Genomic DNA, 17,868 nt, shown 5'->3' on the forward strand with positions numbered 1-17,868 from the left:
CCCCTGCACCCACACCAGGTCTTATACATGCACATTCTTACGTTGTGTGTTGTCAAAGATCTGTAAGCAGTTGAAAGTGTCAACAGAGCACATGGTTGCTTATTGTTTGCCTCTCAAGGCCAGGATGCCATGAACCTCCTTGAAAAGCTTCAGAAGTCCAGGACCTGAAGCAGCTGTCAGAGAAGTTTCAGCACAAAAGCACCTGTAGTGCAAGGCTTTGCACTCACTTACTGCTTCCCATGGCACCCTGCACAGCTGTTAACAAGAGCCAGGGGAGACCAGCTCCTCACTGTGGCACCCAAGAAGGAGCCTGGCTCCAGGCAGTGCACATCTGCATGCTGTATGTCCTGCTTCAGAAATTACATAATGTACAATCGTACATATTGTTCATTTTTAATCTTATATACTAACCTGGCAAAATATTTACTCTCGAAATGACCACCCATACACACAGTAGTTATCGCAACTGCAGGTGTTTATTGTAGTGCATTTGCAGTAGGTAAACATCCAGACAAAAGGTGTTTAGTGTGCACTGTGTTGGTGTGCAGCATACAGAATTTCATTGCATGATTTCACACACACTTACGGGATTGTTGCTTAAAATGCAGGTTATCTAAAATATGCTTTCCTTTGTCTTTCTATTCTTCTCCTATAGTGAAGAGACTATAGGAAATAAGGCATCCATTGCACAGTACCACAATGAGCAAACTATATAAACTAAGTTGACAAAACTGAACTTGTGTAAGACCTAATGTTCTAGACAGCCACAGACAGTACCAGGTCATACAGCTTGGTAGGAAACATTAGTTTCTTATGTGTGGTGAGATGACTCTCAGAGTCTATGTCTTTACCTTAGTCCAGGTTTATAGACTGGTACACTAAAGGAAGTTCTCTACTTAAAAATAAATACTTTAAAAGTTCTTCTGCCTGACTATTCCTTAAAAAATGTAAGGTCAGCACACTGCTCAGCAGAATGCTGTAAGGGACCCTTGGCTGGGGCTGGATGTGGGACATCCACATCTCTCCACCCACCTCACCCCTCCGACTTCATTTCCAGCCTTTCATGTCCTCACCTGTCTGAGAGGAGACTGCCATGTTCCTCGCATGGTGCTTCTCCTCATACAAATGTTTGGTTGATGCTCAGAACCATATTTGAATGGCTTGTACATCAACCCCCTGTACTGTCTCCAGAAACAAGTTTCACCAAATGTCATAGATTTAATTTTTTTTTTCTTGAGTATTACAGATATAGAAAACTGCTTGAGGGCACCAGACTGCTTTAATTCACTCAATGCATGAGAGAGAATGCCTTTAGTACTGAGGGCTAGCTTGATGCTCAAAGTCACTGTTGCCTGATACTATTTCTTTGTGCCTTCCTAGTCTACCCATTTAGTCTAGCCAAGTCTGAACACAGACAGCTTGTTAATGCCCTTTGCAGTCTAGAAAATTTTAACTGAGGAAACAAATAGAACAAAGCTAAAAAACAAACAAACCTGAGCTAGAAGTGAGAGCGCCTGACCAGAAAGGCTGCAAGTATATCACAAGCTTTTGCCACAGGTTTACACTGGTTTTGGGGAAAAGCATTTAGACTTAGGGTGTAAGATTTTCCACCAGCTCTAAACTACCCACTTCCTGCAATGTGCACTGCTTCAGAGCCTCCATGGTATGCTCCCACAGACCATCAGATATGTTCACTAGGACCTGTGCAGGAGAAGGGGAAAAAAACGTCAGGTGCACACACCAAAATAATAGTTAAATTGTACAGGAAGCCTTGAAAATGCATCTGAACTATCTAATTAGGTATCTGGTGGTATGAAACTACCATTAACCATCTTAAAACATTTTTAACATGTGAAAGACTTTGGAGGAGCCCCATGTGTATTGCAGGGCCACATGACTATTGAAGGAACAGAAGCTGTATCACCTTTACCACTTGAGATACTTGTTTGTTCCCACAGATCGTTGTTTCAAAGTAAAGCCAGAAGGACACAAAACTGAGCTGAAGGAGCAACGTCCACTAATTCTAGGCAACCGCGACGTCAGTCCCTGGTCTAGCTTCCAAGGACAGAATCATGCTGCTTCCAGATATAAGCAGTTTGGAGCACTGATGTGCATAGCATGAGGAACACAGACAGATCACATTTGCCACCAAAATAAAATAATTAAATGATCAGTTAGGAAATAAGGGTCCAAAGCCAGGTACTTTGATGCCTGCAGCTCCATTTGCATCCAGGGCTTTGTGGGCTACCCAGTCCTCCTGAAGAACAAATTGCTTGAGAGCAATCAGGTTTTAACTTTCAAATGCTTTTCTAGAGTCCTGATCCCTGCCTCGTGTTGTTTCTTGCCTGACCACACGGAGAGGTGTGACAGAAAAGGAAATATTAACATCAGCACCCTTTACCCAGGAGCAAGAAGGCCTGCTCCACTTCATCCTACGCTTTCATCCCAAGTAATGCAACTGGTGGGAACAAGGGCTCTCAGCTCTAGGCAGTGTTGCTGCAGGCTCTGCTCTGTCCTGGCTCCAAAACGTGCCCTCATCTCCTCTCCTTCATAGATACATGACAATTAACAACACATCACCCTCAGAAAAGCCCATAACAAGGAGATGCAAATGTCTTGGATCTTTTTAGGAAGCTGCAAGTGTTTAAGGCTCCCACACCAAGGGGCCCTTCTGCAAGCAAGGCTCAGAGCTGCAGCCAGCTGGGTTAAATATAAACCACATATCCTGCAATTGGTAGCTCTGAAGAAACAAAGTGTTAAGTAACTGAAGCATTACGCTCTCCATAGTGGAAGTTAGGCAGTCCTTCTCTAAGAGCTGCGATAATGATACTTAAGCTGTGTGCCATTTTAAAGTCTTTTCAAGCTGATTTTTTCCAACAGTTTCTGGCCTGCTACCATCTAAATTTGCAAACGTATGGGTAAAGTATAATTAAAAAGTGGATAAGAGAACACAGAATGAGTTCAGCAAGTCCCAACTGTTGGTACAGAAAGAATATTTGCACATGACACATACGGGGTTCCCAAGTTACTGTGTGTATTTACAAGGGCTGCTCTGAAAGTAATGCCTCCTGTTTTATTATGTTGGCCCACGATGTCAGTTGGATGTTGGCGGGATGACAGTAATAGTTGAACCTTCCCACCAATATGCTGTTACATTTTGTTTCTGTGTGATAGATGGCAGCAGAGGGCAACTGACATGGAAGCCTGTACGAAGCAAAGGTATGTCACTGAAATCCTCCATGTGGAAAAAAATGGCACCCACTGACATTCCTTGATGCTTGCTGAATGTTTATGGGGAGCAAACAGCAGGTGTGAGCACAGTGAGGCAGTGGGTGGTGTGTTTTAGCAGTGGCAACAGTGACAGACTTTTCACTCCAGTGTTTCATTATAAAGCATTCATTATTGAGTAAATAGTTCCTTATTATTGCAGTGTTTTATTTTTTTCCTTGCCCCCCCAAATCAACTATGCTTCATAAACAGTGCACCAGGGATATTCTGTGGTGTGTTGCATTTGCGTATATATTAATGTATAATTTTAACGTAGGTACTTACCATTACAACAGCAGAAGAGAGATATAGAACTTTCCTCTTCTAATCTGTACCTTCCAGAGTTTGGTAAGTCTTTGCACTGTGATATAAATCTCTGAAGTTCTGTCTCTGGAAAGCCATCTTGTTGGTAGTGCTAAAAATTGATAGTTAGTTAAACCTTTAACAAGGCTAAAGCACAGAATAGCCTAAAGCAATACAATAAGAACATAAAATAAGACTTGCCTCCCCTGACCACTTTTCAGGTATTATTCAAGCATGAAATTAGAAGATTCAGAGAACTGAATATGAGATTTCTACTTTTCAGTTGATAATAAGCATCCATTAGGAGAGGAACTCAGATAGGCTTATAAGAAAACCAAAGTAAAAATCTCTTGCAATCACTCCATGCCCTCAAAAATAGCTTTTATATTCGTTCATAAAACTGGCTTGCACAGCAAGCCAAAATATCAAGGGGGATGAGAGTCTGGATAGCACCAATCTTGTCTTTTTTATTGCAAATAAATTTTAAGAGTTCATGCTTACCTTGATAGTTTCATACGTATCCGTAATGAGTGCAATGAAGAGACTTAGCACCATGTAGATGAACAGACTGATGAAGGAGTAGAGGTAGATTCTACTGAATAACCAAACCAAGTAACTTTTCTGCTGCATTTTTGCAAAAGTGGCAAACATGTCATCTCCGTTTATCAATGAAAAGAGGCATTCAGAAACCACATTCAGAGAACGGAACTGGAAAAAGACAAGGACATCCACAGTTGACACTTTATTTGGGGCCCTAGACTGTATATAACCTGAAGGAGATAGATATATGGCTGTGGACTGGCTCCTCTGAACATTTTGTACACCCAGAGCATGACAACACGTAGTGCTAACCAGAAAGCACTTATGGAATGAGCAGTTGGTCCCTCCTATACACAGAAGCAATCAATACATTCTTTTGTAAACTCTTCCTATTTGTAAGCCAATTTCACCTTAAAAAAGGATAATATCTCCAAAGCTTTAGTCTGATAACAGTGTTCTGTGAGATCAAAATGGTTTCTCAAAATACCACGCAGGACTCCCACCATATGACTGAAAGTCACAGCAGCTTCCACTCCTGACTCAGAGCTTTCACAACCAGAGGGAAGTCTGACCATGTTGTGACAGTCAGGCTGCCCAAACAGTAGCATCATGTTGAAGATGAATGATTTTTGTATTAAGGGAAGTCTTGACATGGAAACTTAGAGGATAACAGCAGTAAACTCTTATTCATTTAGAATCTATTCTATTATTCACATTGCATTTTTAATCTTGAGCATGTTACCTTCACATGGTATGGCCCCAGTACAATCCATCCACAGAAACAATAGCCTAGATAGATCATAGCAGCACAGCAGCAGAACCTCATGACGTTGGGTAATGCTGCTCGCAGCGTTAGAATGAGAAGCTGCAGAAAGCAATGCAAACGTTAAGAATTCAACCAGGCATTTCTTCGTGTTGTCTTATAGCAGCAAACAGAATAAATACCAACAGCATGAAGATCTCAGGAGATCCTTACATTATACTTCTGAAAGAAACCTAGGTAGCGAATGACTCCAAGCCACACGAGCATAGTGGATGTTCCTAGGAGTATGCTACAAACGTCATAACTCGTCAGACTCTAAAGGAAAAAAAGAAAAAAAAAAGAATCAGGTATTACAACAAATGACAGGTTTTAAATTGCAACTCTCATTACTACAAAGATCTAATACGAAACTTTGTTTTCCTTAAAAAGCTCTCCCATTAGAAATCAGTTTGGGGCAATATGTTGTAGAGAGCAGAAGTGTCACCAAAAAATAAGGGAACTTTCAAAGTGTTACTCATTCCACGTGCCTTTAAAAATTACTGTTGATGAACCAGATTCTCACCACAAGCTAAGCGTTATTTGCTAACAGCACAGCTGGACTGCAGCTGCAGATGCAGACAAGCCCTCTCAATGCAAAACTCAACAGGTCCTGCTGCGTGGCCCTGAAGACACCTCGTGCTGTTCCCAGACCTGCAGACACTGCTGCTGCAATCTGCTGCAACTGCAACCACAGATTCCCCATATTCCCCACACCAGCTTGGGAATCTCTCTGCCACATCCCAACTTTGAGTGTAAACCTGATTTTAGAACTACAGAGCAAAAACAGCTCTTCCAGGATGTAGATAAAGCTTTATATATTTATTTTATATACATATATAATATATATAATATATATATTTTGAAGTGTCAGCAGAGTTCAGGTAAATACTAAGGAGGATTTTGCTATGTAGCAAAGGCCTGTGAGGTATAGAAAGTTGTCAAGGAGAAGAATAATTAGCTTTTAATTAGTTCTGACCAGAGCTTCATGTATATTTTATCAGCACTCAGCTGGGTTTTTTCCATCTATACATACTGGTCCATTTTCATCCAAGTTACCCTACACTTTGAATTGAGGCTCTTTTCCAAAATGCTCACATCTGGACAGCTGACTTGAATAAAAAGCATTCACTCCTTTCCATGAGAGAATGGACCTCTTCTGAGTGAGCATGGACCTCTCTCATCTTAGCTCCTTTCTACATCTAAGTTTACAGCTCCTAAAGTAAGACAGAGCAATGTGTGATAATCAAGCAGTCACCAGATTGATTTCAGCTCTGTCCTTTCATCACTGCCGTCCAAAGTCTGTTGTGTTGCAATGCTATGCTTCAAAGTCTGATACAGATTCAGTAAAAAAAACAGCATGATCTGAATACTAGAGTGCTTCAGTGTAACATATTGCAATTTTTGTTGCCCAACATTTCATATTTATTTATTTTCTGTAGTTAGTTTATTTTAGAAATTGAAGGCTAAACCAGGCTGTGGCTGAGCGTTAGGTACATGCTGGAAACCATAAGCTAGGAATGCAGAAAAGTGATGCTTAAGAAGAAAATCTCTATGTCAGTTAAGCACTTGAAAGGAGCAAAGAGAATTAGAACTATAATATATAGGGATATTTGGGAACAATACACTTGAGTTATAATTCCAGACAAGAAAATAGAGTTTTGACATTTTTGCCAGTTGGAATCGAGTACAGCCAGCCTAGAGACCTCAGAGATTTAAACCTAGGTGAGACAGAAATTGCTTCCACCTAGCAGTGTGAGTATCTTACCTTGGCCTGTATCTCCATTTTGAGAGTTGATCCAGTGATAGTTAGGACATCACTAACCATAATGAGGATATACCAGCCATTGACAAATTCCATCTGATCATTGTAAGATACTTCTTTCTTGTAGTAATATAGAAAAAAACTTACAAATTCCTGGGGGAAAGGAAAAGAGGGAAAAGTTCATTAGACTAATGCAAAACACAAAGGCTTTCCAAAGGAAGAGTCATACCCACTCTTTGGAGCCGAATTCCTTTGACCACTGATCGCGTGCAAAGGATCAGCGAACTCAGACAGATGAGTATGACAAAAGCATCAAAAATCATCATGTAATGCGTATTCTTCTGTACTGCAGGAACAAAAACATACATGTTTATATATATAATCATGCATTTATATATAATCAGATGCATTTCATCTTGAGAATTGAAGTATGAATCAGTTTTTGATGTTTGCTATGTTTATCCTTACATTTTTCCCACAAAAGCTCGTCTGACATTTTCAAGAGACACACAAGTATATCTGCACTGCCAATACCTATCCAGCTAATTTGGAAAGGTTGACACCATCTCAAAAATGTCATATATCAAAGTGTGAATGCTGCAGAATGGGAGGTAGGACTTGTCTATTTTGCAAGCACTGGAATGGCCCTTTGAGCCAAACATTTGTATAAAAAAAACAATCTCAGGAATTCTACAATATGTATCTTCTCTTCCAGAACAGAATTTGACTATCAGTTGGCTCTTCTGTCCTTAGTTTGCACTACTACTCAGATAGCTATGACCAACACTAAGCTAGACATGATCTCTCCATATCTTTTTTTACTAAAAATAACATTCTTGATCATTTACGGACAATTTTTGCACCAAAAAACTACTGGTAGACATCTTTTTCCTTTTTGTCCTTATCGTATAGCAGAATCTAGATGGAGTTAGTATGAGGATTTGATTTTTAATTCTAAAAGAATTCCTACATTTTAGAAAAAAAAAACTGAAGAAAATTAATGCTAAGGATGAAAGAATGGGCAGCAGCAAGTTTCCAAAATGGGGTGCTGATACACTAGTAGACATCACAGAGATACCAGCTACCCAGAAAAAGCCCACCTTCTTCTTGTTTAGAAGTCTCTGGCACGTGTACTGGTGCCAAACAAGATGGTTCTGCAGGTTGTTCTGCATGGTTCAGAATAGCAGCATTTGACATCACTGCCTTTGTATTTTTGTTTGGCTTTCAAAAAATAGTACAGAGTACTTCAGGAGATGATACTGAAAACTGTCAGAGAGGCAATCTACATCAATGTCAAATGCACATTATTATAGAGGCCTGCTATCAAACCCTTATCCTGCTGCACCAGTAATCTCTTAGAGGTAGCATGCCATCTGGTGTACATGTATAACACGGCATCTAACAAAGCCAGCTGATGGTTTAGCAGATTGTATGTTTGCTTAAACAGCACGTTTCGTCCTCTGTGATGCATTTCATTGAATTCATAAAATTAATTCCAGCTAGAATCTTAAAAAAAACAACTCTCCTTTTCTTAATACCAGCTGTTGACGAGGGAATTTCCTAATGCAGGTACAGCAACAAAATAGAAAAATAGACTTCTTTCATCATAAATAAATAAATAAAAGCCCCAATGAAAAATAAGTGGAATTTAAAATCCTGCAAAGCTTCTGGTGTTCAAAGAGATTAATTTACAAAGATATCTGGCAAAGTTTTGACTGGAGATAATAGCTCCCAACAAAGGGTGCTCCTATTATCTACTATTTAATTATACTCAACCATGCTGCACATCTCAGTTAGACTCAGATACACACTAAAGTATGTTTAAGCAGCAATCAGGAGTATTTCTGGCTCTTTCATTCTAGCAGCCCTTCCTAGCAGCACAACAGTGCTTCCTTATCTGCCTGCTGTTAAGTCCTGAAATAAGAGTGAATCAGGTTCAACTTTCCACCACTATCGCATGTCCTTCCGTTGCCTGGTGCTAGAGCAATGCTTCACAGCCTGCTGTAAACAGTGAGCAGCTTAAGCTCAACAGCCAAAACCAGAATGATGAAAACATTTTGGTGCAACAGTATCAATGGTACAAGGTTTCACGGCTGTTTAAGAACAATTCTTCCCAAAAAACAAACAAACAGGATTTGGAGTGTACCTATTAGACAGCGTATGTCAGTAGTGCCTCATCTTTAAATAAAGGCTAACTAGCAAGAAAATTTAAGTTGTATCACTTACTTGATCCAGAAACATGCCAGTCTTTACATTCCCTGATCTCTATTTCATTGTCTAGACTGATTTTGATTCTTCCACTGTGGGCTTTATTATCAAACACTATCTGCAGTAACAAAAAATTAATTAGAAGTGACTGTTAAAACATTATATATTTAGTATATTGTACTGCTAAGTTTGCACAATAATTCAGAATAATTCTTCTCAGGCAGAAGTTATGAAAGCTGCTTATGATTAAAGTAATTCCTGTTTATTCAAGTCAAGTCTTGACAAAATGAAAAACAAGTCTGGTATTACTTGATTAAGTAAATACCAAAATACAGGTGGAATTCTTTTATGTACAGCCCCACATCCCCATGGTCTGAAAAATAAAAACGCAACACATTCCTAGAAACATCTCTCTGAAGAGAAGTTCATGCTCTTCCCATCCTTCAATGGGATTAGATTACAAAACTGTAAACTGAACTGTAAACTGAACAAGCACATGAGGACTGTATTACATGTGCCCAAACCTACAGTAACACTTGAGAGTAGTTTACAGGGTACTAATTCATGGCAGAGTAATCCAGACTCCACTGAGGACACAGAATGGTGCCCAGCACTCCTCAGAAAACATCTGCACTGACTGCATATAGTAAATAAGCATGAATGATTTCTCATTTTTGAACTGAAAGACACAGGGGAGACATCAGTGTACCGTCAGGGTGAAATCGTAACAGTCAGGGAGCTCATGGTGACGAACGGTCTGGAGGTTGATTGCCTTCAGATTGAACATGAGTTGCACTGCCACTAGCCTGGAACAGGGTCTCACATTAGTTTTTTGCAAAGAAAATGCACAAAAACATCAATGCAGGAGGTATTTACTCCTTCTTACCTGTGAAAATCCAGAGTGAAATTCAAATTGTGCTTTCCCACTGTTCTGTTGTCTAAAGACATCAATGGCTCAATGTAGAAGCAGTCTGCAATGGATAAGTACTCACAATAATATCTCGGAGGTTATCACGCTCTTTAACTGTAATCTGCCCTTCCCACTCCCAACGCTGTGAAGTGCAGTTGTCTAGAGCAGTAAAGATAGCATACTTAAGTGATGAGTCACTTTGGAGTCTCGGTTACAAATACGTTGGCTTTCTGAACATCAGCCAAGTTATTCAGCATGAATTCACCGGGAAGGCGCCTGAAATCAGCCTTGTACAGTCATAGTGCTAACAGCATCACTGTTTGTGCAGTAGATATAAAGGACTGTTTCCCTGAAAGGAAGGTTAGTTACACAGTCATTTTCTTACCAGTTTTGGCTAGTAATAAGTTCAGTACAGATCATTTGATACAACTATAAAATACTGGATGTTCACTAAGAATGTATCTTCAAGTGTAGGGTCCCTCCTCCCAAAGAAATAATAGAACAGATTAGATTCATCACCAGTCACAATCTCTGGGTCTATATCAAAGGTGTCATTTCCAGGACAGATGGTTCCTTGCTTGTAGAACTGTTGACATACAGCCAGAGCTGTCTCTTCTGCTCCTTTCTTCTCATAAGCATGGTTTCCAACAGAAATGTTGGGCAACTGTAAGTACTAAAGTTCAGAACAAAGAGATTAACAAAGTTAGATGGCACCAGAACTACCGATCTCTTGGGAAACAAACTAACACACACAAAGATAACAAGAGTTTAGATTTATGCCATAACCTTTCTTTTTAGTTAAAAGATCATCTAAAGAACTTAGAAATGTTCGTCACACTACAGCTGAGTCTTCATATACTTTAAAGCATGGGTGTACAACCTGTTGGCTTTCCTGGGCTGCACTGAATAAAGAGGAATTGTCTAGGACTGCATTTACAAAGGTCAATCCAAAAGTAATGCCTCTTAATTATTTCCAAACTACAACTGATACAAAGAGCATAATAATATTACGGAATAGAGCACATTCTCAGCTACAAAACACTCTCTTTCAGCATGGTCACCACTATTAGCTGTGCATTTTCACCAGCAATGAGAAGGAGGCCACATGCCATACCCAGACAAATCTGTGCCAGTGGAGGTGATCTACTGTTCCTTTTGCCACTGCTGAAATGCATCACCCACCACCTCACTGTGCTCACATCCACTGTTTGGTCACCATATGTGTTCAATGTGTGACATTTTTTTATAGACTCCTTAAAGTTGGAAGGGACCTTTAAAGGTCATCTAGTCCAAATCCCCTACAATGAACAGGAACATGCACAGCTAGATCAGGCTGCCCAGAGCTTGATCCAAACTCACATTGAAAGTCTTGAGTGATGAGGCATCAACCACATCTCTAGACAGTTTGTTCCAGTGCCTCACTACCCTTACTGTAAAAGACTTTTTCCTCACATCTAACCTAAATCTACCCTCCCTGAGCTTGAAGCCATTTCCCCTTGTTCTACCACCACAGATCCTGCTAAAGAGTCTGTCCCTTTCTTTTCTATAGCTTCCCTTTAGATACTGAAAGGCCACTATCAGGTCACATGGCAGCCTTCTCTTCTCCAGGCTGAACAGCTCCAGCTCTCTTACCTGTCCTTCTAGGAGAGGTGTTCCATCTCTGGGATTATTTTGTGGCCTTCTTCTGGATGCACTTCAACAGGTCCATGTCCCTCCTGTACTGAGGAATCCACATCTGAAGGCAATACTCCAGGAAAGGCCTCAGCAATACAGATCAGAGGGAACCATCGCCATGCTCACACTGCTGGCCATGCTTCTTTTGATACAGGCCAGGATGTGGTTGGCTTTTTGGGCTGCAAAGCACATTGCTGGCTGATGTCTACCTTTCCATCCACCAGTACCCCTACATTTGTTCTGTCAGGGCTGCAATTTCCCTTTCATCTCTAGCTTGTATTAGTAGTGAGGGTTGCCCCGATCCAGGGGCAAGATCTTGCATTTTTCTGCATGGAGAAATTAAACAACACAGCTTTCCTTCATACACACTTCCATGCCAGACACCATGCTGTCAGACTGCCCCTCTGCTGCCATTTGCCACACTGCAACCACACATAATGGGATAGCGGTGGGAAGGTTCAGCTTTACTGCCACCCCACTAAAATTTGTCCCTGACACTGTGGGCCAACATAATAAAACAGGAAGCATTACTTGCAGAGGAGCACCCACAAAATATATACTATAGTTTATGTATATAAGTAAAGCAATAAAAATACAGAACTAGCGGGACATTTGACCTTGTTTTTGTGAAACTAACACATCAGTCCGTTTTGATGGAAGTGGTTGCAATTCTTAGTGAGTTCTAAAGGTCTTCAGTAAAGATTTTTGATGAAATTTTACTCCTGTACTTCATCCTTGAGCACAGTTGTTCACAAATGTACACACTGCAGAAAGCAATGACATAGATAAGGTGTGACTGTGAAGTGAGGAGTATTTCTCTCTGGTGAGAGAGGACTTATAAAATCTGGTAGAGAGACATGATCAGATTTTTGATTGCAATTCTGTGCATTCTATTTGAAAATTCACGTGTAATATGTTTACGTTGACTGAAAATGGAGTCGCAAATAAGCAAAATCTGTATAATTTTTTGCAATCTTGAAGCTCTCCTTACGACCCAGTTTTAGCCCAGAGGGGGTTAATACTGCACTGGTGTTCAGTTGGAGCTGAGTGATGGTTCTGCAGAGTGGTGGCTCTGCCATGATGGTGTGGGACAGGGTCTGGCCAAAGTGCCAGCTGTGCCTGGCTGCATGCTGCCCAAGGGCCACGAGTTGGACACATCACTTTAAGGTATTTGACAAAAGCAAAAAGTGTAGGATTTGGGTCTAAATGCCTTTTTGCTGTGTGTTATTTTTCTTCTTGTAATCCCTGTAGAAAATGTAATTCAATATTTGCAAAGCACTCTGGCTAAAATCCAAGCAGCTCATTGAGAACAAAATCTATTGATCAGCTCCAGGGATGTCTGCACAAGTCCACTGCTCTGGCAATGAGAGCCAGACTGTTTCTTTTGCTGAAAAAACAGCAGATTTCTCCACTAGTTCATTCCAGAAATGGCTTTACCTGAAGTAAAGCCATATCCAGATGTGGAGTCCTCAGTACAGGAGAAACATGGGCCTGTTGAAGTGCATACAGAAGAAGGCCACAAAACTAATTTAGCAACTAATATAGCAACACTTTTTATCTTAACGACTTATGGTACAGGAAGAGCGGTGAGGTCTGTGTCATTTCAGGTTTTTCCTAGTCTTTCACTCCTGTTCCATTTAACTCCATGTTACTTTAATGCCACTAAAGAAATATGCCTCCCACAGCAAGAAAAATTGAAGAACTGAAGTACATTGACTGTGGATGGGGACTGAAAGTTCACTGCAAGCACTGAAGTGCAACTATGTTTGAGCGAGTGCCTCTGACACTTGCCTTTTACAGAAGACTCAAAGTCACAGATGTGCCAAAGAGCCATTTCTCTTCAGAGCCTGTCTGGTGAACAGCACATTGTGTGCAGCATTTACTCTGGTAGGCTTGGCTACAGGTTTGTTTGTTTGTTTTTTCCCCTCTCTCCAAAAACTGTAATTGAATCCATTAGGAGAAAAAAAAAAAAAAAAAAAGTGGGAGGTCTACAGCCTCGTGTTTAAGAAAATCCAGCAGGGTACTCTGCCATTCAATAAAAAATCTTAAATACTCAGCAATCCCAATTTGTTATCTCAACATAAAGTCCTGTAAACAGCATAGGAAAAGCAGTGTCTGGAACCTCATCTTCTCATGAAAAGTAAGTCTCCAGGACAGCATTAACTCAAAATGTGTTACTTCTTGTATATCACATTACAATTTTCATTCAATAGATGGGACACAGCCTTTCCCTCTACCAACTACATAAGCAAGTCAGTATTCCAGCATTAAGCAACAGGCACATGCATTCAATCTGACACAATCCAGAATGAAAGAGGAAGAAGGTGCACCCAGGTAAAGAGCGTGTATATTGCATTCATTGCAGTGACAATCCTTACCTGATTGATGGCAAAGAATATTTGGTCATAGACATCTGTCTGTGTGTATACTGCATAGGTATCATCCATTCTGTCCATGTACCCTTTCAAGAAGAGATGTTTGAATGCAATAGTGTTCTCTTCTTTGAAGGCAACCACCATTTGATTGCTCAATCCAAAAAGTACCAGCTGAAAAAGACATTTATATTTCCTATTCAAAGACAAATTGGGCTTCTGCACTAATAGACAAATTCTGTCCTAAAACATCTAGTTACCCTCATCACGCTGGTAAACACGGCACTAACATGCAGGCTATTCCATTTCAGAGCTGGTCAAAAGAAAGCTTTAAGGAAACAATGGTTCCTTCAACAGGATGACCAGCTTCCTGGCTAAGGACTTGCATTTTCACAAAGAAAAGGATACTATCTCAAATTCAATCTACCCATATATTGTTACATGTCTTTGTTACTTCAGCCTGACACTAATATAATTTGCCTTAGGAAACTTAAGTATTTCTCAGAGAAAAAGGTGGGACAAGACATAAACAGACCTCATTTTGAAGTCCTGACTCCAGTGCAGAAAAAGGCAAATTGAGGACAACTCAAAAACAAACAAACAAACAAACAAACAAACCAAACGTCTTTCTCTCAGGTTTGAGTAAAAGGTGCCTTGACAGCAACAGATGAAAATGGCGCTTTAACAGGATAACTTCAGAGTCATCACATACTGCAACAGCTCATGAAGTTGGCATAAAACCCTGCTAGCTGCTATCCGGGCTGGGAAAGTTTCCCAGAAGAATGTGCTCTATTGTTTGCAGGAGCTCACAGTTCTCTTCAGCGCCTATTGTTTCACAACCAGTGTCTGGCAGTATTGTGAAGAAACTCATCAGAGGTAAGTCTGAACCAGTAGTCTACGGATCAGCTTTGTGGCCACAGGGCAAACTGGATATTTAGTTTTTGATAAGGATAACTCAGCAAAGGCACTAAAGCAGTCTGTGGGCAAGCTGGGTGTTGAAGACACACAGGAATGCACTAGCAAATCAATAGCACAAAGATTTAATTACCTATTTTATCTGAAAAGTCCAGATCTTATTTAGATTCTTTTGCCGTAAAATTTTATTTCTAGTTGTAAAATGGGACAGATAACAACCAGAGGGGAAAGGGGGAAAAAAGAAATCCTTAAAGATGGTTTCTTTCATTTCCACTCTCAGGAAATCTTTTTCAGTCAGTAGTTTGAGAAGTATGTCATCCAGGATCCTGAGATCTATGCTACCTCTGTGTGATCAAGACAGTTCTGCAGTCTGTCCTTCAGTCTACACGCTGGCCAAGGAAAAGCCTTTGTCATCTGCACCCCTCATTTGAATTCATTGGATCGAGTCCCTGCTTACGCATTACTCACCTGAATGGTAACCATTGCTATTTTGAGCAGTTGAATCCCAAGTTTCCAAGGTTTTCTGCCCCGGGCCCAGAATTTTTCACATGGGTTCATGAAGAAGAACTTCAGCTTCCTCCTGAGCTGGTCTTCTGCCAGCAGCTCCTGTGGCAGTGACAGGTGTTGTCTGTAGCTGCAGATCCCTTCCTCATCCAGAGCGCTGCAGCTGCTTACAGCCACTTCAGGAGTCTCCATTGCTGAAACAACAAACGTCTGTGGCGGTTGGAAAACATGCAAGCATTAATACAGCAGCATTAGATCAGCCTGCGCTGACAACCTGGGCCCCAGAGCTGTTTGTCTTCTGTGAAGGTACCCACATGTCACACTGAGCTGAAGAGCTAACTCCTAATGCACACGATCTGGAGGCAGAACCCATACAGGTAACTTAACATTCAATTACAAATGGAATTTCTGTCCGTTTGGAATGATGCAGTCACTTATGGAAAACCTCTCCCCCTCTCGTTCCCCAACACCAGCACCACATATGCAGGACATTGTGACTCACTTCCTCCTGTCCAGAAGAGCACTAAAACCTCTCTGCAGCGCTCTGGACATGTATCTCTTCCTGGAGCTGGTGTTCCCCAGTTACCCATCAGCTGTCCAGTACCCAAAAGAAATGCAGTTTTCAAGACAAACAGTGCTTTTCTCAGACGTCACTGATAGCATAATTCTTCACTGAAAGCAGAGCCCCAGTGTGCCAAGTGCAATTCAGATACATTACCTGAGCCACTAACTGGCACTTAGCACCACTATATTGATTGTTACATCCATAAAAGCCTGAACGCAAACCACTGGTGATCATGAACCTGGCAGTACGACCGAAGGTAATGGTAAGCATCACGAGGAGCTCAGCTGTCAGGTGGCAACAAGTTCGGACCCGGCGGTCAGACACCGCTAGCAGGGATGGGGACAGGCCCTGCTCCGGTTTCCCAAGGCTGCACCGCCCGGGGGATGCAACGCAGCGGGGATGCCAGGCACCTTTCTCTCAGCATATCGGGCACCAAAATGCTCTGCCACCGCCGCGCTGCTGTCAGTGCATGCGCCTGATAACAAGAAAAGTACTTCTTGACCTCACGGTATCAGCTGCAGAAGACACTCAAGACAAACGCAACGCACGTTTTCCAGCCAGCCTGCACGCTGAGACAACGCGGGCTCCGACCCCAGGGGATATCGCCGCACACAGCCCGTCCTCTCCTTGCAGCACCGCACCGCACCGCACCGCGCCTCGCCCCCTCCCCCTCGCCCCGCAGCCGGCGGAGCGCCACGGGGCCTCCTCCTCGCAGCCCACCCCGTACCCAGCCGGGACAGAAGCGCGGGTTTCCCCGGGCTCGCCCCCCGCCTCCCGCCCCGCAGCCCAGGGCGAAGGCTTTGATGCAAATACCTGCGCTGTGCTCCCGCTGCGCGCACCGCGCTCCGGCGCCCGGAGGGGTGCAGCAGCTCGGCGGCCTCCCGGCCCCTACCGCCGCCTGCAGGCAATGCTCGCGGAGCGGCACCGCCCTGCCCGGTTCTGGTTCGGGCTGCTGCTGCGGGAGGGGAGGTCGATGCAGTCGTCCTACAATTTGTTGTACCAAATCTTTAATTAAACCAAACAGAGCAAAACATAACGCGATGCAAGAGACCCTTCCGGTTACGGAATTGCAGTTGCAAAGGGTAAGCGGCGGGACGGGGCACGCACTGATCTGGGAGTGCTGCGGGCACAGGGGATGACGCTGGGGCAAAATGAGTTATCGCTGTGCACCGCACAGCTCCTCACTGAATCACACGGCACCGAACCGCCCGCCCGACACACGCCCAGCACAACCCAGCACAACCCAGCCACCTGCCGGCAGCCCCTCGCGCACCGCACGCTGGGGCGAGAAGCTTTCCTGCCCCTCTGCAGATCAGCCAATAGCGATATCCCTGCGTGGGGGCGGGCTCGAAAAGCAGCGAGCTTATTGCCTGTCGGAAACGTCAATCCCCCCCCCCCCCCCTCCCCGTTGCCATGACAACCGCACGCCGCGCAGGTAAGCGGGGCTCCATGCGGGCTGACGGGTGGCCGCGTGTTGGAAGGCTGAGCTCGTTCTTTCCTCACCTTCGCTGCAAACAAAAACCTCTGCGGGTTTCTACTAACGAAATCTGCGCCTGGCTCACGTAGGCTCAGTTCCTTCAAGATCTGCGCGTGCCGAATAAGTTACACTCACGGGCAGAGCGGATGGGGCAGTGGCCAAAGCTTCAGCCCAGGCTCACAGAATGAAGCTGCATTGAAGTGCGTACAACCATTTGTTGCACTACAAACCTGAGGTGTGTTGTTTGCCAGTCGTGTAGAACTGTAGAAAGTAGATTAAATAAAGCGAACACTGTACATGAACTTAATTATGTAGCAAGTGGTTAATTACTGAGATGGTATTTTTAGTAAGTCCCTAAATGTTTACATGCAGAAATGCAAGCTTTAGCATGTCAGTGACACCACCAAAAGAAAAGAAAAAAAAAAAAGCAGAGTATGTTTTTAATAATTTCCTTGTAGCCGTTCTGTTAAGTTGACCCCATTTTTGTCACAGCAAATTGGAGTAAATTAGTCTTAAATTAGTAATGCACACAAACTGAAATCTAAATCATTCAATTAAGCAAGTATTGA

At 42.5% G+C, this 17,868-nt stretch overlaps 1 protein-coding gene across 3 annotated transcripts; it reads right to left on the reverse strand.

Moving 5' to 3' along the window:
* Positions 1-482: 482 nt before the first annotated feature.
* On the reverse strand, positions 483-16,898 carry MCOLN3 (mucolipin TRP cation channel 3). 3 transcript variants are annotated; one of them, XM_048946625.1, is made up of 14 exons: positions 16,636-16,898; positions 15,222-15,359; positions 13,845-14,012; positions 10,312-10,465; positions 9,769-9,853; positions 9,592-9,688; positions 8,901-9,000; positions 6,908-7,020; positions 6,678-6,827; positions 5,087-5,188; positions 4,853-4,975; positions 4,072-4,278; positions 3,553-3,682; positions 483-1,701 (listed from the first exon to the last, which is right to left on the reverse strand). In XM_048946625.1, exons 2-14 carry the CDS (start codon positions 15,309-15,311, stop codon positions 1,682-1,684), a joined length of 1,539 nt encoding a protein of 512 aa, XP_048802582.1. In that variant the 5' UTR covers positions 15,312-15,359; positions 16,636-16,898; the 3' UTR covers positions 483-1,681. The 3 variants fall into 3 exon arrangements, with proteins under 3 accessions (XP_048802582.1, XP_048802580.1, XP_048802581.1); XM_048946623.1 differs by having other exon boundaries at positions 15,222-15,451; XM_048946624.1 differs by lacking the exon at positions 16,636-16,898 and adding an exon at positions 15,976-16,049 and having other exon boundaries at positions 15,222-15,451.
* Between the last annotated feature and the right edge of the window lie 970 nt (positions 16,899-17,868).

Source organism: Lagopus muta, chromosome 5 (assembly GCF_023343835.1).
Source record: "Lagopus muta isolate bLagMut1 chromosome 5, bLagMut1 primary, whole genome shotgun sequence".
Lineage (NCBI taxonomy): Eukaryota > Metazoa > Chordata > Aves > Galliformes > Phasianidae > Lagopus > Lagopus muta.